This window comes from Erithacus rubecula (assembly GCF_903797595.1).
Source record: "Erithacus rubecula genome assembly, chromosome: 16".
In the NCBI taxonomy this organism is placed as follows: domain Eukaryota; kingdom Metazoa; phylum Chordata; class Aves; order Passeriformes; family Muscicapidae; genus Erithacus; species Erithacus rubecula.
In genome coordinates, this window is record NC_136668.1 from 13,232,935 (window position 1) to 13,256,422 (window position 23,488).

The following is a 23,488-nucleotide window of genomic DNA, read 5'->3' on the forward strand; positions in this document are numbered from 1 at the left end:
CTCTATCTCCTATCTCTTATTAAAAGTATGAGTCTTGATTAAAAAAAAATCATTAAGGTAATCCCTGAAGTCACTCTATGTGGATATAGTTGGAATTACATTTTTAAAATATACTTTATTTCATTGTATCTGTTTATTGGTTTGACTGGCAACCTGTTTGTTTTCTTTTTGAGTCCTGTTGCACATTTAGTGCACCTTGCACTGAGCTCCAGGTTTATTGTAGGAATCTAAAGGCAGCCAGAAAAGATGCCTCAGTCACCTTGGAGGGTGACTTCCAGGGAGTGATTTGGGGTCTGGATGGACCTTTTTGCCATTTTCCCTCCCCTGACTGCTTGGGGTGTTTATCTGCAAGTCCAGGCTCATCAGTGGAATGCTGAGACTGCCTGAAGGGGGGATCAGAAGTGATTGAGGTGCACTGAAAATACTCCTCCCTGCCCACCCTGCTTCCCTGGCTTTTGGAAACAGAGGAGGGAACAGTGGGGTCAATGAAGCAGCTGAAAATCCACATTCCCAATGATGATCCCTTTGGAGGCTGGGGCTGCTGTGGCAGGGAGTTTCTCACCCAGCTCTGGGGTTTGGGAAGGGCAGTGGTGTCCCCACAGCCTGTAAATCCATCTGCTGGGATGGGATCATGTCCTTTAGGGATGGGAGTTGTGAGAGTGCTCACAGCCCTGCTGGGGCTCTTCACCTCTGCTTTGAGCTCTCCTGGGTGTTGCTTAGTTTGGGATGGGATTGAAACCACAGCGTGTTTGCATGAGCCTCATTTCTTTGCCCAGACCTGGTGTGATGCTCTAATTAATGCCCCTGGGTTGTTTTGGCATGTTCACATCAGACAAAAATGACCCAATAATTGGCCCCATTTCTGAGAGCTCACCTTCAGACACGCCACAGGAGAGCTGCTGCTTTCCTCCTCACACTGACAAGCCTTAATCTGCAGCTTCACTGCTGGTAGGGGGAACTGCTAAATGTGTATTAGCCTGAAAAATCTTACTTCAGAGTGTAAGAACACAAAAGGGTTCCAGTAAGATAAAGGAAAAAAAAAAAAAATCCTTCTTCTCCCTGGAAACTTCTCCCAGCACTATAAAGATGAGTGAGTCCAATCAGCCTTGGTGTAACTTGGAGCAGCAGTGGCACACAAGACGTTGTGTCCAAGATCTTTATAGTCTGAAAAAAAAAAAAGTGTTTGTTCTGTCCTTCACTTGGTGATTGACAGATTATCATAGTTAAGGAGCATTAGGCCATAATTTATAACAACTCTTTCTGCACCCTCTCATCAGTGAGTTTCTGTGCTTATTTTATCATTAAATCACTGCATTAGAAGACTTCTTGTTCCTACGAGTACAAAAATCTTTTTTTCCCACTTCTGAGTGAGCACGAATTTCTGCAGGATGGGACTTTTCCCTTTTAGTTAGCATAATTATGGTAATGAGCTGGACTAAAAAAGATGGAGAATTCCAGGGACACATTTTGGAATGTATGTTGATGGTAAGATGTGAAACCTTGCTATTTGTGTTGGAGAAAAAAGCAGAAAAGTGCTCAAGAGAGCGTGGCTCATTTTGTGATGCTGCTGTGCCAAAGTGCTCTGGAACAAGGGGTTGGAGGAGTGAAAGCCAAGTTTCCATCTCTTCCCTGCTGTACCAGTGGAAAGGGAATGATTACCCTAGAGAGGAATTCTGCACATGATGGTTGAGTTGTAGTAACAATGCTGGGGTTCATAATCATTTCCCCAGAAGGTCTGCTAATCTTTTTCCTTGCAAAATGTGCTCTCAGGGTTGGCTTAATTCATCAGAATCCTGGTTTTGTGGTGCCACACCTGAGCATACTTTGAATAAACTCACAAGCATTTTGCTTTGGGAAGAAATACCTCCTGCCTAGAGTAATTCCAGCAATGTGCAGTAAATCCAGAGCTGAGCTTTCTTCAAGCTCTGACTGAAGGATTTGTTTAGAAATTGTTCCTACTCTAGTTTGGAATTGTTTCAACTGATGAGATTTAGTTGCTTTGGTTGGTTGTAACTTACTTGAAACAGTAATTGGAAAACAACAATTGAGCCTGTTCTTCCTGTTCATTAAGACTTTTCTCCTTAACTTCCACTAAAGCAAATTTATCAGTGTCTTTTCCCTTCCATGTGAGCTTCATGAAGCTCTCTGAGTATCTTTTGTCAGTTCTTGTGCTCTTCTTTTATCCTCTCTTCTCGTTTTCTGCCTCTGTTTCTGCAGCCATGCAGAGAGCTCACAAAACCAGGAATTACCATTGGAATGGAAGGGCTCTGAGATTTGCAAGGGCTTTGTTTGGGCTGAATTTTACAATAACCCTCATGGTCTGCAGGCAAGTTCCTCTGCTTCCTTCACAAGCTAGAAACCACCTGCCTTTCCTGTAACTCTCACAAATAACTTCATATCTGTGGAAGGAACTAAAAGTAATGTGTAATGCTGCACTGTTTTTTTCTGCTGTCCACACAGACTTGAGGTCTCAAAGCAAGGTTTATATACCAGAGGAAAAGTTTTCACACATTATCTCTGTACCTATGTTGCTCTGGACCAAGCTGTGTAACCAGATTTAACTTTGTAGGACTGGTGCTGCTGGTAGGTGGCTTCCATAGGAAAATGTTGCTGCTGATACACAGGTGGATACTGGGATCCTTATTAAGATGATGAATTAGCTGAAGAAAATGAGGAGAAGGAGGGAGAGAAAATGCAATTAGATGCAAAAAACAAGTTTGAGCCTGTGAAGAACTGGCAATGATGTTTTCTGTACCTGGAATCTGGAAACATTTAATGTCAAGTCAGAGAGAAAAGGACAGCACAGATACCTTCCCAGGAGGGGGGGGAAAAAAACGAGGTCACTTGCCTTTGCTGAGGGTTTTTTTCCTAACTTTGGATGTATTGAGCTGTGTAATAACTTGCACATATCTGGGAGCAATGCAGAGCACAGCAATCAATAATACAAGCAACGATAATCGGGTGTTTCAGCCATCTGACACAAGCAGTCTCCAAAGATAATTCTCTCCCACAGGACATTGCTGAACATAACTTCAGTTTATTCCTAGCAAAAAAAAATAAATTCTTACCTGCTGTGCAGAGACAAACCTAGCCAGCCATTGTCCTCCTGAGAACTGGAAAGGGATGGAGGTGCAGGGGAAACACCCACTGGAGCTGGTGGTGGCCAGCAGACAGCTGGAGCAATCTGTCACCCATCACCAGTGTCCTTAAAATCCTTAGGAAGACCTCAACAAATAGGAAATATGTTCAGCAGTGCAAGGGGAACAGAGGAGGCACAGAAGAGTTTGAGGCTGCATTTTGTGTTTGCAAAGGAGGATCCTGGCACCAAGGGACACAGTGAATGTGTGTCAGCATCTCCTTGGTTCTCGAGTAGGTTAAGCTGCAGCATGAGCCTGGTCTAATAAAGCTGCCCATGGATGAGACAGCACTGAAAATTCCCCCTGTCCATGTGAGGAATCAATCCAGATCAGTGCAGCCAATCTCAGGTATTTATTGTAGAATTGTAGAAAAGTTTAGGTTGGGAGCAACCTTGAAGACCATCTTGTCCTACCTCCTGCCACAGGCAGGGACACCCTCCACTGTCCCAGGGTGTTCCAAGCCCCATCCAGCCTTGGACACTGCCAGGGATGGGGCAGCCACAGCTTCTCTGGGCACCCTGTGCCAGGGTCTCACCACTTCCCCCAGGCAATAATTTCTTCCTAATATCTGATCTAAACCTACTCTTAGTTTTAATGGCTCTGGTTAGGGTGGCTGTTTTTTTATTTATCCTGTTAGCTGGATCTTCCTACCACCAGCCTTGCAATTAAAAAATTAATCATTAAAGTAACCAAAATTGTTAGAAAGTAAAACACAAGCTGTGCTTTAGCCACTTGTGGGGCCACACTGCCAACCAAAAGGCAGAGAGGAGCTTTGGTGATCAGACACCATCAATGCTGAGCTCTTCCCCTGACAGTAATACCATCATTCATAATTGGCTGTAAAAGTGAGATGCTTCTCAAGCTACTAAAACCCAAAATGCCTTCCTCATTGAGCATCACCAAAATGACATTTATGTTATTCAGGATTGCTATCCTCTTTCAACCCAGAGCAGTCAGCAATAGCACATAAATTTTTATGCCTGTCCAGTACAAGGCACTGCATAAAAAGAGAGAGAGCATAAATGATGTAATGGATGTGAAACTTTTTGCCATGCCATCCCAAAAAGCAGAAAAATTCAAAGCAGGTGGTGATGGAAGGTTCCAAACTCTTTGCCTCCTGTTAGGAGCTCCCACAAACCTGGCTTGTGCCTGAACTACAAAGTCATTCAATCTGCTGAGGAGTCTATTAATAAAAAGGAGAGAAACAATGATTTTCAGATGGCACAGTATGAAATAATCAATATTTCTCCTTATTCACAAGCAGAAGAGTGGCAGATAAGGATATATACCAATCACAGTCAAAATGTTTAATAAAACATCTTGGTCTTTGTCACTCTAGGCAGTTTTCTGCTACCTTTTATAGGTCACAGTCCATGAAATTTCATAGGAACTTTCATATCTATTCTCTGTAGCAGAATATGACATTTATTTGTTATTAAACCACATAATTTAGGGGGGATGAAGATACTTTATCCAAAACAACATGTGAAGTAGTCTTTCCAACAATGATTTCTCCCTAATGTATCTGTATCTTGGGACCTCTGTATAATCCTGTGAGCTTCTTCTATTTTTTTTTCTAATGGGAAATAGTAGAGGAATATAATTTTATAGTGATTGTATGATAAGAGGCCAAGATACTTGTTGAACTCAAGGTACAACCTTTGCTCTGCTGACTCAGACTATTGCCATAGAAAAACAGCTTTAATCATGAGAAACATGAGCAGTGGAGAGTTAATGGTGCTAAGCCAGTGCTAAGCATTGATCCAGTCCCAAACCCCAGGGAGTCAAGACAGGATGTGTGGTGGGCACAGCTTTTATTGCTTCTGGCAGATGCAGGAGGAGGGAAAAGTGAGTGGAGGGTGAGAAGGGTCAAAGACTGAGAAAATCATGGGAAATGCCTCTTTCTCTGTAACCCAGTGGGTTTGCAAGAGGATACAGCAGCTTCGATGAATCAAATGTGTCCTTGATGTTTTGATTGTAGTACATTGTCCCATAGGCCTGGTACCTCTTTTGGGATGTGTAGGACCTGCTGGCTGTCAGCTCAACTTCCCTTATGCACATTTTTTTATATGTAAAAGCTCCTTTGGACAGCACTTGGGAGACAGACTGAAGGACAGAAGGAGAAACACACGAGAGCCGAGTGGGACTCTGGATCTGTATCATTACAACAGAACAGAGTTGTGAATGATCAAAATTGCTGGTTTCCCACAGCTTCAGTGGTGGCTTGACAAGTCCCTTTTTATCCCTGGGTCCATGTTACTGGGAAGTTTTGCCCCAGTTTAGCTGAGGAGCAAACCCTGGAGGGGTCAGCACTGCATGCCCACGGTGATGGTCCTTGCTGCTGGCTGGGGCAGAGCAGCTTGCCTGACCTGCAACTTCTCTTAATAAAACCAGAGAAGACACTGCTGTGTGAAAGCCCTCAGGGCTTGTAACCTTACTGAGATAATCTATTTTGGGGGGGAAAAAAATTGTAGAGATTTTTTTTAGCAGCCCAAAGCGTGTGAGGGTCTGCAGATAGCTGTAATAATTCCTGCTCGCTCAAATCGCAAAGCACACTGCTGTCAGAATTTAATCTGGGCTTTTGGGTGCATAATCATATTTCACTCATTTTCCTCCATACTTTTGCTTGAGATAAATGAACCCCTTCTGTGCCACCACCAACCCAGAATTCATAGACCAATATTGTACACCTAGGGCCAACAAATGTGGGGAGTGGCATTTTATGACCCAGTAGCAATTCCAGCATCTGTCTCTCAGATTTGCTTACAACCTTCAGTTCAAAATGAGATGACAGCGGTCACTTCATCAACCAGCATCACCTTTGTTCATAAATCACCAGGATCTGGCAAGAGCAATGTTAACTTGGCAGGAACTACCTGGGAATGGCACTTGTTGGAACAGGAGAACCTCTGGCAGGTGCCCAGTGTTGCTGCTGAGCCGTGCGACATCTCTGATTTTCATCCCTCCAAATTCAGCCTTTTGGCAGCAGTTCATGGAAATCTGTCTGGGTTAGATCTCCACTCTCTTGGAGAGACACTGATTCTTCATCCAGGGCTGGAGGTGCTCTCACAGTGGGAGAAAGAGGAAGAGACAGATGGGGTTTCATTTTTGCATCTGGATTGAAAAGCTTGCTAGATGTATATCCAAATACACGTGGTTTTCCCGGATTTTCCTGGTCTCCTCTTGATCTTTTTATACTTTCTACCCAAGTGTATTCCTCTTCCCTATAAAATCCCCAAAGCAGCTGTGAGTTAGGCATGGAGGTGCTGGTGTTACTCTCCAATCCTGGTGATTTCAGTCAGTTTTTTGCTAAAGGATATTCTTCAAACTATCTTTTTCTCAAAAAACAAAACAAAAAAAAAAAAAAAACAGCAACAGTTTACCTCAACCTTTACAAACTTTGACAATCACCCTGAATCTTGCAAATAATATCTTACATTTGATGTAGTTTTGATTCTAGATATACCTGTACAATTGCCTACCCACACTGTTTCTTACACACCCTTTGTAAGCAATTAAAGCCTAAACAAAGCTAAACCCCTCATCCTATATTAAGGTAAAACTTTCATGTGCCAGAGGTGAAATATATTTTGGTACAGTTCTCCTCTGTGTGAGTGTAATATCTGTACAGATATTAATCACATTCTTTACAGGGATTTGCTATGAATGAGAAGGTATATTATTATATTATACAGGCAGGCAGTGAATATTACAGTGAATAGTTTCCTGTTAACACAGAGCATCACTGCCTCTCTGTGAGCAGAGAATGACTTAGCTTAAAGGAACATCTTTCATCTGTGTAAATGGTTTACTGGGGGGCATTGCAGAGAGTTCTGAATAGAAATTTTTTTTTCACAGAAACTGAGCTACAAGAATGACACAAGTAATTGCATTCTCTAGTGCTATACATGTTATCTTCAATGGGAAAAAATCAGCTATTGGCAGCCTGTGAATTTAGTAATTGTAACTAATAAGGTTGTTTTTGCCTGTTTTTCAGGATGGAATGGGGAACCTGAGGATCACAGAAAAGGGTCTGAAGCTTGAAGGAGATTCAGAATTCTTGAAACCTCTCTACGCCAAAGAAATCCGATCAAGACCAGTAAGTTTTTTGGGAAAGGAATAAACTTGTTTCTGTAGCCCTAACAGAAAGAAACCACGGTGATGTGGTTACTGGATAAATTGCTTTGGCCACTGGCCTCTCCATAGAGGTGTAGTTTGGGAAGCAAGTCTTTGAGGACTTCATCCAGACACTGCATCCTCTGGGCAGTTCCCAGGTTGATAGCCATGGCTCTGGTTTGTGTAAGCCACAGTTAAAACTCTTCCAGCACCTCTGAAGTTTCACACTGTCTTTGCTTTCTTTTGAGGTAAATCCTAAACAACCCTCAGCTGGAGGACTTGTTATTTCTGAGGCAGAGGGATGGCTGGGAGCTCTGAAATCCAGCTCACTTTTAAGCAGTCCCAGCTTTTCTGCATAGCAGAGAGGTGCTGCCTTGGCACAAGGGCCTGATCTGTTGCTCATTAGCACAGTGAACCCATATTATGTGCTCAATCCTATTTCATGTTGGTTTAAAATTATGTGTGGTTAAAATTCAATGCTGCTAAGAGTGACTGCTTGACAAAAGTGGCAAGGATGTTAACTGCTGGAAATGAGAAAGAACCCAAGTGTGATTGAAATAGCATTTTCATAGCAGCACTTCATTGACTGTTGGTGACTTTTGGTCTTTCTAATGCAATCCTGCGTGTCCTGAGCAGCTTTAAAATAACTGAAACAAACTGCAGAGTTTCCAGGATCCGTGTCAGAAGATATCATCTGTCTTGTTTCCTGATCTAAAGTGTTAATTTGAGTCAGATACCAACCTTTCCTTTTGATAACAATGGCAGATAGCTAATTAAATAAACTTAGCATCCTTTTATCTCAGCATTTCAGTGCACTTGTAGAAATTGGAACTTGGAGCATAATGAACAAAACAGCCAATACAATACCCCATTTAATTATTGAAGGTTGTAACCTCTGTAAGATGGCTGGGAATTTATTTGAACAAGCATAATCATTCAGGAAGAAAACTTAATAAGAAAACCTTCATATCTATAAATGCTTTCAGCCCTGAATTAAAATGGAACCTGTGAAACCTTACATGTCATTCACCTTTTAATATAAAATATGTGGGAACCAGGTGCAGCAGTTGGTTTGATAAATAGACTGACAAATCACTACCTACATTCCTTTTTCTCTAGTTACATTGATGGAAATAATATTTGATTGCCAAGAGAAGTGAGAACTACTTCTTGCTACTGGGGAGTTTACTGTTTTCATATTATCATATTGATCTACATTTTAATACATCAGGGGGTGCAAAAGGTGTCCCTTTCCTGAGGCTGTGAATGTAATTTCCACACCATTGACAGATTACTGAATGCAGGGAACAAGAAGTGTGGGGGCTGTGTGTGTTCCTTGCTTTATCCCCCATCCAGGATTATTTTTGCTGTTAGCTAGAGGAGGATGTAGCTGCCAGCCAGAAGCTCTGATCTGCAGTCTGGGGAGCTGGAGCATCCCTGCTGCCTTCAGTGGATGAGTCCTGGAAACTGTGTTAACCACACCAACCATGCACATGGTTCCTCTGGCTTCTGGAATAAACTGGAATAGCCTGTGCTGCCTTTGGGGTTGCTTGTGGTAACCCTGGAATTATTTTTGGGCTGGTGGCAGAAGCAGAGATCTCAGTGCATTCAGACAACTTCTGCTTTTTTGTGCTGTGTTTGGATTTGGCTACTTGAAAGCAAATGAAAGGATTGCAGTCAATTGAAGGTTTATAATTATAGAATATTTAAAAATCTCATTAAATAATAAACACTGAATCTTTTTAAAGAACAGTAGTGTGACCCAGTGTTGTCTTGGAGGGAAGTGTGGTAGCAATTCCTGAACCTGATGAATATTGTTGAAATAAAGTGCCAAACTCAGTGCTCAGTAACAGATGAACATCCATACTAATTCTGGAGTGATCTTTGGGTTTTCAGAAGTGCATAATGCAGCTTTAAATATGGGAAGAGTAACAGAAACAAATATGACAAATAACATAGTAAAGAGCATCCCAGAAATAGTCTGACATATACAATTTTTCATGTTTAATTAAACAACCTAAGGGATGTGTACAGTAATAAATAATGGTTTCATATAAATTCCAAAGACTTTTAGATGCTGGTTATTGATAGAAGAATTTATTTTTTTTTTAATAAACTCGACAAATTTAACTTCAGTATTATTCTATGTAGTGGGTGAAGGAGCATTGCTGCTGCCTGGAAAGGGCAGGGGAAAATAATTTTTCATGTAAGTGTCTGCAGTCCTATGAGCTCTGTGCCCTGGGTTTTCCCACTCATGTGTCTCTGTGGTGCTGCAGAGCTGGGAAATCCCTGGCAAAATAGCTCCAAAATGGGAATTGTGATTTTGAATTTGTCACTGGTGCCTCTTCTTCTCTGCTGCATCTCTTGAATCCCAGGAAGCTGGTAATTAAAATTACACACAGACTTGCTTTCCTAGGAGCTCTGCCTTCTGTTTTGTGTTTCCATTTAAAAGTGGATTTCTTTTTCAAATTGATTTGGCTGGAAGGGAATGGTTAGAGAGGAGAACAAGCCCTCAAAGGCCATCCAAGAGACTGCAGGGTGGGCACCTCTGTGTTTCTGTAGCTTGTGCCCTACAGAGCCCTGCTAGGTTTTGCTCCCTTCATCACCTTAACAGACAGAGGAGCTGCACTCAGATGTGCTTCTCATTCCAAATGAAATTCCAAATTTTAGCAGAAGGATTGGATGGATGTGGTTTGGTCCCAGGCAGAGAAATCACTGACATGAACTCACTTCTTACTCACTGCTTCCAGCAGTTTCTTTCTGCATCTGACACCCCCAAGATTTGCTTTCTTTTTCTGTCACCCACTCAAGGGTGACCCCCCAAATCCCTTCTGGTTTCAGGCAGAGAAGAGGGTCTCTGTTCCTGCTGTTTTCCATCCTACTCCTGGCTCAGTAGCACTGGCTTTGTAGTATGGCTTGAGAACCTGTTTTCAAGCATCAGAGCTTGCAAAAAAAAACGTAACCTTGTCATTTTACAAGCCTAAAGTTTATCTGGAAGTTAATGAACAGGTGGTAGCAGTGTTTGCATCCTTGTAGCATTCTTTTAAAGAAAAGAGATGGCTGTGTTCCCTTTTCCCAGAGTGCTCAGAGCATCCTGATCTCCCAGCTGAACATATTGCACACTGAGCAGTGTTTTTTCCATGCCACTTGCATGGAACATGAGCATCTTGCTGCCTTTAATTAAGAAGATAACTGGACCATGAAGTATTGCCTGTGTAAATAAAAGTGATTTGTACTTAGTCAAGGAGGTGCATTAGGAATTCTCACATTTCTTTACTTGCAGATAAATTATGAAGATTATTAAAAATTGGAAGGGTCATCTATAAACCCATCTGTAGCTCAGCTGCACTGTCACTCTCAAAATGTAGCTGTCTTTCTAACTGTTGTAATTTATTGTGGACTATCGTGTGAACCATCTGTTTGCTTATAAATCAGACCAACTTTGACTGAAAGTTGTGCACAGCAGTAGAAATCGTTAATTTTATGTCCTGGAAAGTAGTGGCAACAGTTTAGGGGACTTCAGTCTTCATTGCCTTAATTGGGATAGAAATTTAAAACTGGAAATTTTCCTGCCTGTGCTGAGATGAGCTGCTAGGAAGCAAGTTGCTTGTGATTGAGAGTTAGCCCAGATTTAGCTTTCTTAGTGCAGTTGGGGTGTTTTGAAGCCTGGCACATCCAGGTCTGTAAGTAACTTGAAAGGGGCAAGACACAGAGCAAGCTGTGTGCATTTTCCATCTGGATAACAGCAGAAATAAAATCCTGTGCTGTGATTACACAGGAAAATCCAGTGAATTGCTTCTCTCAGGAGCTGTCTGACAACCAATGAGATGATAATCTCAGTTTCAGGAAGCAGAGAAAGACATTGCCATGATAGGATTAGGATGGGTTTGCCCTTTCAGTGTTCCTTTCAAGTGCATAGATAGGAAAAAAACAAACTCAGTTTGTGAATGTTTACACCTGGGCTTTATTTTTCTTACACTGAACACTTTTAAAGGCAAGAATATGGATTTGCCTGACAACTTTGACTTTGCTTCAGTAAAAAGTACTTGGCTGGGGTCCTGTCCTTTCAGTTCTCTTTCACACTCTCCTATTGATGGGTCTGGGAACACAGAATTAAATTTGGGCACCAAACTTTCTGCCTGGGGGAGCTCCAAGCTCTGATGTTGCACAGGTATAGGGATAGCAAAATTTTCTGAAACAATTTTGAGGAGATTTTCAAGTGTCTTTATAAAGAGATCTCTTAGTGTATGTAGCTGGTTTCATGTTGAAGGTCTGCTTCCTGTTATTTTTAATCAGCTAAAAAAAAAGGAGTTTTAAAAAATCTTAATATATCAAAGAAAAAAAAAAGCCTGAGGCAAAGGATTGTGTCTTTTTGTTATTTTCCTTTAGTGGGGGGATTTTAGAGGTCCCTGTCCTACTCAGTGTGGCAGGGAATGTCTGTCTGAGAGCACCATGCTTGCTCAGGTTCTTGGAGCAAACCTGCCCTCATTTGAAACCATGCAAAATAACTGGTGACTCCAGTGGAAGGAGGGCTGGGGCTGTCATTAACACTTGGCTGGGATTCTGCAAGGGCATCTGTTTGGCCTGGAAAATTCACAGTTGTGAATTAGGGCTGATAACTGCTATTCCCTTTACTAGTCTTTAGTAAGTTCTTATCAGCATAAAAGCTAGATCAGTAAGTGCATAAAATATGTTTCTCTATCTTTTGCATTCTCCCCAGCCAGTATTTGAATGATAAAAATTTTAAAGGAAGCTTTTAAGAGTGTGTCCAAGTTTAGGACAAATTTGGGGAAAAAAGAGCTCCAAAGGGCCCCCCCCCCCCCTTTTCTTTTTTACAATTCCTTCCTTCAATGAGCTCAGAAAGAATTGTTCTTGTGGTGAAAATGGAAAAAACTTTTTATTAACAAAAATACAAAAGAAACACTCCCCCAACCCAAACCCAGATGAGACGAACCCAGCCGGTCCTCGCCGGGGAGAGTGGCAGAGCCTCCCAAGCCGACCTCCAGCAGCGGCCCCTGAAGTCCAGATCCTTGTCCTCCGGAGTCGGTGCAAATCCCTGGAGCAGGGAGAAGGGAGAGAGGGGGAGGGGCAGCCGGGAGCAGGCCCAAAGCAAGCCCAAGACAAGCTAAAGCGAGCCCAAGACAAGCAAAAGCAAACCCAAGACAAGCCAACACGGGGGCACAGACAAAACAGCTGGGGGAAAAGGGAAAAAACGGCCAAAGAAGCCAGGGGAGGGGGTCACAGCTGAGCAGACGGCAGAGAGCAAGACACAGCCCACAACCGAAGCGCAGCAAGAGAGAGAGAGCCGGAAAACACCAGCCTAGATAAAACCATCCGAGGGAGGGACCGGCAGCTGCACGGGGGAAGCAAGGAGAGGAGCCAGTCCAAACATCAGCCCATAACATTCCACCCCTTATCCCACATCGTGATCATTGACACACGATTGGGATACACACTCACTAAACACGATATGGAAATTTCCTGACTTGCTTAAACCTTCAATACTTACACATTTCTTTCTATTCATAGAATCTAGTATACAATGGTGGCAACACTCAACAATAACATTTGTCTATACTTCATCCTATAGTCAGATCTCCCTGAGGTACACAGCAGGTTGTTCCATCCTTCTGCATTATCCACCAAGTACATCCTGGTCCTTGAGCAAAGGCAATCCCACGAATGGGTTTGCCTGTACTCGAGGCAGGATGAATCCATACTGTCTTTCCTAGCAACCCTCTAACATGGGCCACTGGGACTTTATCTCCATCTATCACATTAAGGCCTTCAGACTGGGCGGGACCTGCTCGGTTGGTGGAACCTCGAGTGTTGACTAACCAAGTGGCTTTTGCCAGGTGCTGCTCCCAGTTTTTTAAAGATCCCCCACCCAATGCCTTTAATGTGGTCTTCAACAATCCATTGTACCTCTCCACTTTACCTGCAGCTGGTGCATGGTAAGGGATATGGTACACCCACTCAATACCATGTTCCCTAGCCCAGGTGTCAACAAGCTTATTTTTAAAATGCGTCCCATTGTCTGACTCAATTCTCTCAGGGGTACCATGCCTCCAAAGGACCTGCTTTTCCAGGCCCAGGATGGTGTTGCGGGCAGTAGCATAGGACACAGGGTAAGTCTCCAACCACCCAGTGGTGGCTTCCACCATGGTCAGCACATAACGTTTTCCCTGGCGGGTCTGAGGCAGTGTGATGTAATCAATCTGCCAGGCCTCTCCATACTTGTATTTGGACCACCGTCCACCATACCAGAGGGGTTTTACCCGCTTGGCCTGCTTGATGGCAGCGCAAGTGTCACAGTCATGAATGACTTGGGTAATGCTGTCCATGGTAAGATCCACCCCTCGGTCTCGTGCCCACTTATAGGTGGCATCCCTACCCTGATGGCCTGAGGCATCATGGGCCCATCGAGCCAGGAACAACTCTCCCTTATGTTCCCAATCTAAGTCTATCTTTGAGACCTCTATCTGTGCAGCCTGATCTACCTGCTTGTTGTGCCTGTGTTCTTCATTAGCCCGACTCTTGGGAACATGGGCATCCACATGACGGACTTTCACGGGGAGCTTCTCCACCCGAGTGGCAATGTCTTTCCACTCATCAGCAGCCCAGATTGGTTTTCCTCTGCGTTGCCAGTCAGCCTTTTTCCACCTTTCCAGCCAACCCCACAGAGCATTGGCTACCATCCACGAATCAGTGTAAAGGTAGAGCTTTGGCCATTTCTCTCTCTCAGCAATGTCCAAGGCCAGCTGAACAGCTTTGAGTTCCGCAAATTGACTTGATCCACCTTCTCCTTCGGTAGCTTGTGCAACCTGTCGTGTGGGGCTCCATACGGCAGCTTTCCACTTCCGGTTCATCCCCACAATGCGGCAGGAACCGTCGGTGAAAAGGGCGTAGCGTGTTTCATCTGCTGGCAGCTGGTTGTACGGTGGAGCTTCTTCAGCCCGGGTCACTTGCTCCTGCTCCTCTTCATCAGAGAGACCAAAATCTTCACCTTCTGGCCAGTTTGTAATTATCTCTAAAATCCCAGGGCGATTTGGGTTACCAATACGGGCGCGCTGCGTGATGAGTGCAATCCACTTGCTCCATGTGGCGTCAGTGGCATGGTGAGTAGAGGGAACCTTTCCTTTAAACATCCACCCCAGCACTGGCAGTCGAGGTGCCAGGCGAAGTTGTGCTTCTGTGCCAATCACCTCTGAGGCAGCTTGAACTCCTTCATAGGCAGCCAAGATTTCCTTCTCTGTGGGAGTGTAGTTGGCTTCGGACCCTCTGTAGCTTCTGCTCCAGAATCCCAGGGGTCGGCCTCGGGTCTCACCAGGCACCTTCTGCCACAGGCTCCAAGACAAACCATGGCTCCCAGCTGCTGAGTAAAGTACGTTCTTCACATCTGGTCCCCTCCTGACTGGGCCAAGGGCTACTGCATGGGCAATCTCCTGTTTAATCTGAGCAAAGGCTTGCTGCTGTTCAGGGCCCCAGTGGAAATCATTCTTCTTGCGTGTAATAAGGTAAAGAGGGCTCACAATCTGGCTGTACTCAGGAATGTGCATTCTCCAAAAACCGATGGCACCTAGAAAAGCTTGTGTCTCCTTTTTATTAGTAGGTGGGGACATAGCTGTAATCTTGTTAATAACATCAGTAGGAATCTGACGCCGTCCATCTTGCCATTTCACTCCCAGGAACTGAATCTCTCGAGCAGGTCCTTTAACTTTACTCTTCTTGATGGCGAAGCCGGCTTCCAGGAGAATTTGAATAATTTTTTCTCCTTTCTCAAACACTTCCGCTGCTGTGTTTCCCCATACGATGATATCATCAATATATTGTAGATGTTCCGGAGCTTCACCCTTTTCCAGTGCAGCCTGGATCAGTCCATGACAGATGGTAGGACTGTGCTTCCACCCCTGGGGTAGTCGGTTCCAGGTGTACTGCACGCCCCTCCAGGTGAAAGCAAATTGAGGCCTGCATTCTGCTGCCAAAGGAATGGAGAAAAATGCATTTGCAATGTCAATGGTGGCATACCACCTTGCTGCCTTGGACTCCAGCTCGTACTGGAGTTCCAGCATGTCTGGCACGGCAGCGCTCAGCGGTGGAGTCACTTCATTCAATGCCCGATAGTCCACAGTCAGTCTCCATTCCCCATCAGATTTACGCACAGGCCAAATGGGGCTGTTAAAGGGTGAGTGGGTTTTACTGACCACCCCTTGGCTTTCCAGCCATGTTGGGCGCCAAAAGTATGTCCAAGTTTAGGACAAATTTGGGGAAAAAAGAGCTCCAAAGGGCCCCCCCCCCCTTTTCTTTTTTACAATTCCTTCCTTCAATGAGCTCAGAAAGAATTGTTCTTGTGGTGAAAATGGAAAAAACTTTTTATTAACAAAATACAAAAGAAACACTCCCCCAACCCAAACCCAGATGAGACGAACCCAGCCGGTCCTCGCCGGGGAGAGTGGCAGAGCCTCCCAAGCCGACCTCCAGCAGCGGCCCCTGAAGTCCAGATCCTTGTCCTCCGGAGTCGGTGCAAATCCCTGGAGCAGGGAGAAGGGAGAGAGGGGGAGGGGCAGCCGGGAGCAGGCCCAAAGCAAGCCCAAGACAAGCTAAAGCGAGCCCAAGACAAGCAAAAGCAAACCCAAGACAAGCCAACACGGGGGCACAGACAAAACAGCTGGGGGAAAAGGGAAAAAACGGCCAAAGAAGCCAGGGGAGGGGGTCACAGCTGAGCAGACGGCAGAGAGCAAGACACAGCCCACAACCGAAGCGCAGCAAGAGAGAGAGAGCCGGAAAACACCAGCCTAGATAAAACCATCCGAGGGAGGGACCGGCAGCTGCACGGGGGAAGCAAGGAGAGGAGCCAGTCCAAACATCAGCCCATAACAGAGTGATAAATAATTATTTTGCCAATGTACTCATCTCACTGGGTTCTGTTCTAGAATAAGAGTGCTGTAATTTAAAAGCACAGAAGCACTTCTGTAATGGCCATATTCTTTTGTATTATTTGCTCTGCAGGTCTACCTGCCTCCAAGCTAAAAATACTGACTGCAAAACAATAAACCATGTATTTGGATTAAACAGTGACATGTGCCCTCAGTGGGGCATACCTGCCTCATAGCCATAAATACATATTTATAAGCAATATAACATACTAATTTGGATAAAAAGGGAATGCAGATGGCAAGATAATTGCAACTTTGTATGAGGCTCCAACTGTGTAGTAGAAATGTAGCTTTTAGATAGATACCATGAAGGAAGATTGCTATTTTTTGAGGGAAAAGACAGAGTAATTCCTATTCTTCCTTTGTCAAAGTTCACAGAGAAATAAAAGGACATTGATTTAGTTCCTGGTGATTTGGTCTAGCAAAGTGCTTAAGGGTTTCAGCATGTTCACTGAAACCTTCACAGGGTGGAAATGAGGAGAGGCAATTTGTCTCCCCATGCTGCCATCACTCAGCTGTCCCTGCTCCCTCCTCCCAGCACTTCTTTCCCTTAGGGACTGGTCCACAGAGAGGGATCTCTGCAGGATGTGATGGGTCTGAGCCTGTGACAGCTCCTGCCAGCTCTGGAGATGTTTCCTCCTGGCATTGGCCTCTGGGGCAGGTCAGCTCCACTGCACTTGGGGTGAAGTCTGCCACTGCCCAAGATAAGCACCTCCTCTGACTGCATCTTCATACCTCAGTGCCTTTGGCTGATTTTTGGTTCAGAAGATGAAAAAAAAATGAACAAGGTTGCTGTGGATGGCACAGCCAAGACAAGCAAGGTTCTGGCCATCTCCTGTCCTCCCTGCAGGGCTTGTTCATCACTCCTTGTGGCACCTCTGCTCCTGTGCTAGATTCCAGTGTTCCTGGGCTGTAGATGTCTCAGCTGGGTCACTCTGAGCCTTGCTTGCCCCAGAGATCAGCAGAGAGGAGAGCTGGCAGTCAGCAGGGGCTGCAGTGAAAGAACAAGCTGCACAAGGCTTCATTTTGGCACAAACACCCTCACCTGATGTACAGATATTTTCACCATCCAAAGCAGATTTGAGTCTGTGGACAGCAGCAGGCTGTGAGTGCCCAGTGGGATTTATAAAACTGGTATGGTCTCCAATAATAAATTTCATTCTGAAGCAGTGAAATCCAGAGAGCCTACTTCAGTCTGAACCTTGGCTGCCCCAGAGCTCTGGGGGCAGTTAGTGGCTCTCTGATATTTCCAGTGTGCTGAAGAGGTGAAAGTTAAGTAAATTTTACAGCAGCTATGAAAATATTTCCCTTTACCTTCATAGTAAAATTGGTCAGAAGTCTCTCAGCTTTTGCAGGGAGTTTTGTAGGCTGGCTGAAGGACTGTGGCAAATAATATCAGAATTAAATCCTGCTATGCCTCTTCCTGGTTGTTTCTGAGGAGCTGTTGTGGTGTGTCCCACATTGAGAGCACAACAGGGAACTGAAATATTCCACCAGCTTCCAAATCAGAGCATCCCAAAGATGGGCAAAGAAAGGAAGCACCAATGTAAACAAACTAATAACTCCACAAGTTGCATTTCAAAGCAAAATCTCATGGAGACTGCCTATGGCATTTTGAAAAGGATTTCATTAGATGTTGCTAACTTGTCATAAGATCTCTTAAATGGAAGGGTAATGGCTCATAACATTTGTAAGCTTTTTAATTTCATGCAATATGAGCAGTGTAATCAACACCTATTAAAGCCAAGCAGCTGTGCCCAGTGGGCTCCCCACCTCAGCTTTTGCTATATTTGCATTTTGGGTGCACCTCTGAACTAACCCTGGCAGCCTGTTTGTGGTTCCTTGCCCTGACATCAGGGGAGGGTTTGTGTCCAGAAAATGTGATCTGGTCATTGCAGAAGGATCTGACCCCATAAGGTGCATGAGCTTGTATTTCTTGTGGGGGGGTTTGGAGTTGATGTGGACAAGTTAACAGCTGTGGAGCTAAACATGAAAGAGGCAGAATTTCCCAAATGATCTCAAAAAAATGCATTTTGCTTTTTCCCTTTGACAAGTAAAATTTCTCGCTTGAGCTGCTTGTATGAGGGGAGAGAAACTGTTCAGATCATGTGTTTGTTTTACTGCTCTGATGTGATTCCCACCTCCTCTTCATTCTAAACATTTGCAGCTGGACCCTGTGGAAACAAAAATGAGTGATGGGCATCCCAGCTCAGAGTGAGCTCTGTGGGCTCCCAGCTTTTGCATTGGATTTTTGCCATGATCCCAGAAATGGCTTTTATTTCAGCTGTGAAAAGGAGGACAGTGGGGCACAGGAAACATAAGCAACTCTGGGGGCTGCATTTCTCTCTCTGAAGTGCAAAGGCTTTGAGTTTAAGGATTTACCATGTCTAGACATTGCTGCTGACAATCAGCATCCTGCCTGCTTTGTAGAAGTACAAAAACAGCCTCGTAATACTGAAAATGAAAAAGAATTACAGCTTGATGCAGTATGGGTAGAGGGAAGATAGAGAAAAATAGAAAATGGAAACACCGGAAGACAAATAGGAAGATCCAATTATAAAGAAAAATTATGTTTTTCTCATGTTTTCAAGAAGCCTGAAGAGCAGAGCTTTGTGTCTTTTTAGTACAGGAGAGCAAACACTTCTGCAACTCTTCTGCTGATCAGAACTATTTGGGCAGAAAAGTTCTGTATTTTGTAAGGCAGGAATTGACAAGACAAGCTGTGCTGTCATTAGGAAGTGCAGGCACACAGAACTGGTTTTACAGGGAGCTCAGTTCATCTGTTCTTTGATCTATGACAGGAAAGTCAGATTTTCCAGGTTTCCTTTAGCAGTTCTATACCTCTTTGTTTTATTTCTAAATAACAGATGTTGTATTTGGAGAAGGAAGAGCTCAGGTAAAAACAAGAACCACTTTAAATTTGCTCCTTTTCTTTTAGGACAAATTTGTTGAGGGTCTTGGGAAAACTGACTTGCTGCTCTTGAAAGAAAAAGCACCATTTCTTTGGCTTTTAAGATCTTCCTGCTTGGAAAACATGTTTTCTGTAAAATCACATGCAGTAAAAAGTTGTTCTTCTTGGAGGTTGGTGAAAGGAAACCGTTTCCATGGTACCTGGGTTTTTTGTTGTTTCTTTTTTTTGTTGATTTACTCTAGGTTTTCAGTATAAAATGTTACATGTCCATTGATTTCCTCCTGATGTGCTGTAATTCTGAGTCTCATGGGATTTTTAGATCTGTTTCCAGCCTGGCCTTAAAATTTTCTGAGGCAGGTTGTAGGAAGTACTAGCAGGAATCTGCTCCTCATTTTCCCTCTGAAACAGAATAACCTATAGAACAAAAAGAAAACTTAAAGTGCTTCAGTTCAGAGTATTTCTTCCTTGGTCATCTATCAAGCACAACCTTTGTTTACCATCCTTACAAAGAACTGCAGGAGATTCCTCAATTTTCAAGCCTTATTTTTTTATTGAGTATGAGAGAAGCCAAAGCCTCTTTGGCTTTTGCCTTGGCACATCTGAGGTTCCCCAGGGAATATCCAGTGCTGCTGTAATCCAGCTTTCCCCAGGAATATCCCTTCTAAGGACAGAGGCACATCTTCCTTTGGCAACTCTTCTTTATGGTCTACAAAGGAAGGATTTTTTTAAAGTTCATTTCAAATTCAGCAGTGATCTGCAAATGTTCAAAAACATTTTGAGGAAATACCAAGATTTTCACTGTATCTTAGTCAGTGCAGGTTACTTTGTGGGATTCTTGATTAGTAAGCTAAAACTAGGCACTGAAATTTGCTTTTATGACCTAGGCTTTTTATTTTCTCTTTCTTTCCAGCTGGAGCTTGATGTTCTGCTTCTAGTTTGTTCTTCTTGAGCAAAACAATATGTGATTCCAGTGGTTCTCTCTTGATTTAGACAAGGGGCTGATTTGGGATGGGGCACCCAGTGAAGAAAAGTGAATATCTGAGTCCTGATTCTCTGCTAAGAAACCAGCAGCAGCTGCAAAAGCTGCACCAGGAATGGGGGGTTACTGATCTGGGGAGAAGCTTTGCTGTTCACTGAGTCACCCACGTTGCTCTTCACAGTGCCTGGAAAGTCTTTTTTGATGTGCCAATGCAAACTGAGCCTTCTTGGATGGGATCTGACAGGGCTGCAGCCCAAGGCAGCACAGCTGAAGAGTCAGATGTGTTTTTTCCAACAAGAAGCTTTGTAAGACATCAATATTTAAAAACAGACAAACAAATAAACTAAAGGCAGTGGGTTGATTGAGGGGAAAGGGGAGGTCACTTGTCTGACAAGATCAAACATCACTCTGCAGAAGGGATTTCAGTTTTCCAGCCAAAAGTCATTGTCTTTCTTTTGATTAGGTTGAGCAGTAAAAGTGTGAGCAATTCATTATTTTTTCTTAAAATCCCATTTTTTTCTAGGTATATTCTGCAGGTTAGGAGTGGGCACATCTTTCCATGACCTCAGAGCAGCTGGTGTTTCCCTTTAGGCAGAGTCACTGTTGTGTCCTACATGCAGGTGAAGCCCCCCAGTGAATGGCCAAACAATCCATGATCCAGACACATACTAATTGCTGTAAGAGGGCAGGAGTTCCTGATTTGCATCTGATTTTGGGCTGATTTGGGGTCTATGGTTGGAAGGCAGTGAGTTGATGGGATGAGCCACAACAGGTTTCCTCTGCTGCTTTACATGGTTGGGTGTTCAGAGGCTGCATCCTCCAGTTTTTTACAGAACATCCCTCACTCTTTAAAATGAAGTAAAGGCCACACAGGGCAGTGACATGTTGTCACAACTGCTGACTTGAGAAGCACCTTTGATTGCATGTCTGCTGTCTTCAAATATTTTATCTGCATTCTGCTACGTCTTGGAAACCCCAGCTCCTCCTGCAAACTGACCTTTGCTCTTTGTTTTCTGAAGATCCAAACTGTTATTTATAAATGATGGACTTTGATATTGGTACAAAGTTAGGGGAGCAGGATTTTTGTTTCTCTCTGCAGCATTTTCTGATATGCAGCACTCTGGGAGGTGTAGCTTAGGTGAAGCAGAAGAAACAGGAGCACACAGGCAGGACTCTTCCTGTGCCCTGTGCTGGCAGGAGCCACTGGTTGGGTGCCAGAACTGATCAGTTCTGTTCCTCCAGAGTCTGGGAAGAACTTCAGGAATAAAAACACCAGCAGAAAAATACCTGTTTGAAGCAGGAGACAACAGGCAGGCAGAGCCACCCTGCTGATTGCCCAAAGAGTAACTGGGGTCCTTGACTCTGATATTCCTCCCTGGGCTCTGTTTTACTTTCACACATCCCATTCTCTTTGGCTGCTTTTGCCATTACTCACCATTTCCCCAAACAACTTTCCTGTCTTCTTCCAGGCATGGAAAAAGCATCTGCTGCTTTTTCTGCCAGCCTGACATCTCTTGAAATTCCACTCCCCAGCTCTCCAGTGGAGCTGGTTGGGGATGTATTTTTTCTCAGGGACCCTGTACCACAGAATACCCTGTGCTCTCCTCTCCTCACCCCAGAGCAGATGCTCATGAGTGTCTGTTGGGTGGCAGCCACAAGATACAGCCAAATCCCCACACAAACTTCCTGCTCCTGCAGTTGTGCTGCTGATCAGAGCTTTGCTGCTCTCACTGTGGGTACATGTGAGCAGTGTGGCAATGTCCAGCATGATTTAGGATCTTCCTCCAGATCAGCCCAGTTCCACACCCCACACTTGACTGCATCTGTCATTTTACCTGTCCAAGTTGCTCTCTGCCTCAGCTGTTGGATTTCCAGCCTCTCCATGGCAGTTCTTCCTCTCTAAAACAGTTCTGTCTGACATGAACTCACACTTGAACTGTTCCAGCTCTGCAGCTCAGGGCTTGGCCCCTCTGTTTGTCCTTGGGAGGAAGATTCTGTCTGATCCTGCAGACCCACAGAGCATCCTTCTTAAAGCCAGCTTTTGATCATTTCAGCAGAGCAAACAAAGTGGCTGGATTTCAGCAATTCAAAACCAGTTTGTGCTGATGCTTCTGTGACCCTGTAACCCTGCATCATAACTAAAGCAGATAAATCACTTTGGTATCAGTGTTACAGTCATAGGCCCAGCCTTCCTTTTCTGCCCTTCCCCTACAGGGTTAACTGAGCATATTTCTACAATAAATATTCCCACAACAAGGCCTAAATATAGTTTTCATCAATCATTTTATAGTGCTTCCAACCTGTCACTCCAGAGTATGTATTTACAGCAGCTCAGGAAAAAAAAAAAAGCAGAAAAACCGCAAATAAAAGAATTGGAATAGAAAAACTGAATTTTCTATCACTAGGAATGGTCAGATGATCTTTCTTTGTGTCTTGTGCAGTGGCAAGTGGACAGTCTCCAATGAATAAATAATTTCAGATGCAGGAAATGAGATTATTACTGCCATGAAGCTGCTGAAAAGGAGAGTTCACTGTGCCCTTCAAACATATTTCCTGAAGCACAATCCTACATTTACCCATGGAGCACAGCAAACCTGAAGGATGGGCCTTATATAGAAGAGCTTTTTAATTGTGACAGAAACTGAAACACTTTGATTGCAGGAACATGTCTGGGCTGCACCCTGTCATTTCACAGGCCAGATGCATGGGAGAGAACTCCAGTGGGTAATCACAGGAGTGAGGATGGCTGCCTGCATCCTGCCTCCCAGCCCTCACCATGCTCTAATGTAGCTGCTTTTGCAGTGTAATTGCTTTCTCTGCAGGGCTTTTTCCTATTGATTCTGCTTGTGTGGATTTAAATGGTTTGCAGGTTGTAACTAGACTCAGGTTGGTGTGCACCTCCCCTGCTCTGTGCTGGGCAGGTGAGAGACTTCAGAGCTGCCCAGATAGCATCACTGCCTGCCCTGCACGTATATATTTGATGGGAATAGAGGGGCTGGATCAGATTAAGTTGAGAGCATCAATAAATACGTGTGTTTTGTTTGGTGACACTTGTTCAATTTGAGTCTTTTTCCCAGGAAGCAGCTTGTGTTGTGTCATCTCTTGGGCGCGCTGTGTAAATGCTCTGCATCTGCAACTGTCAGGGCTGGTGCCATCCCCCAGCAGCACCATCTGCTCTCTCACAGAGTGCTTCTTGTGCTGATAAAACGTGTGAGGTGTTACTCATAATTAGGCAAATCACATGCTGTGATCTGTGATTGATTTGGTTCCTGTTGCTGGCTACCTCGCATATGTCTGTGTGTCCATAAGTATTGTCTACATCCCAGCATATGGATGCAGATGAATCAGAGGCTCACAAATCCTTTTTCCCCAATCCAGACAGATGGAAATGTTTTCCCTTCTTCCTATT

General features: G+C 44.1%; 1 protein-coding gene across 6 annotated transcripts in view; it reads left to right on the forward strand.

Moving 5' to 3' along the window:
* Positions 1 to 23,488, forward strand: part of SGCD (sarcoglycan delta) — a 305,266-nt gene that overhangs the window by 225,763 nt on the left and 56,015 nt on the right. For all 6 annotated transcript variants that reach the window (XM_079319423.1, XM_079319422.1, XM_079319421.1 and 3 more), the window contains one exon: positions 7,135 to 7,236. In XM_079319423.1, the coding sequence (XP_079175549.1) occupies positions 7,135 to 7,236 (102 nt within the window). The remainder of the gene's footprint in view (positions 1 to 7,134; positions 7,237 to 23,488) is intronic.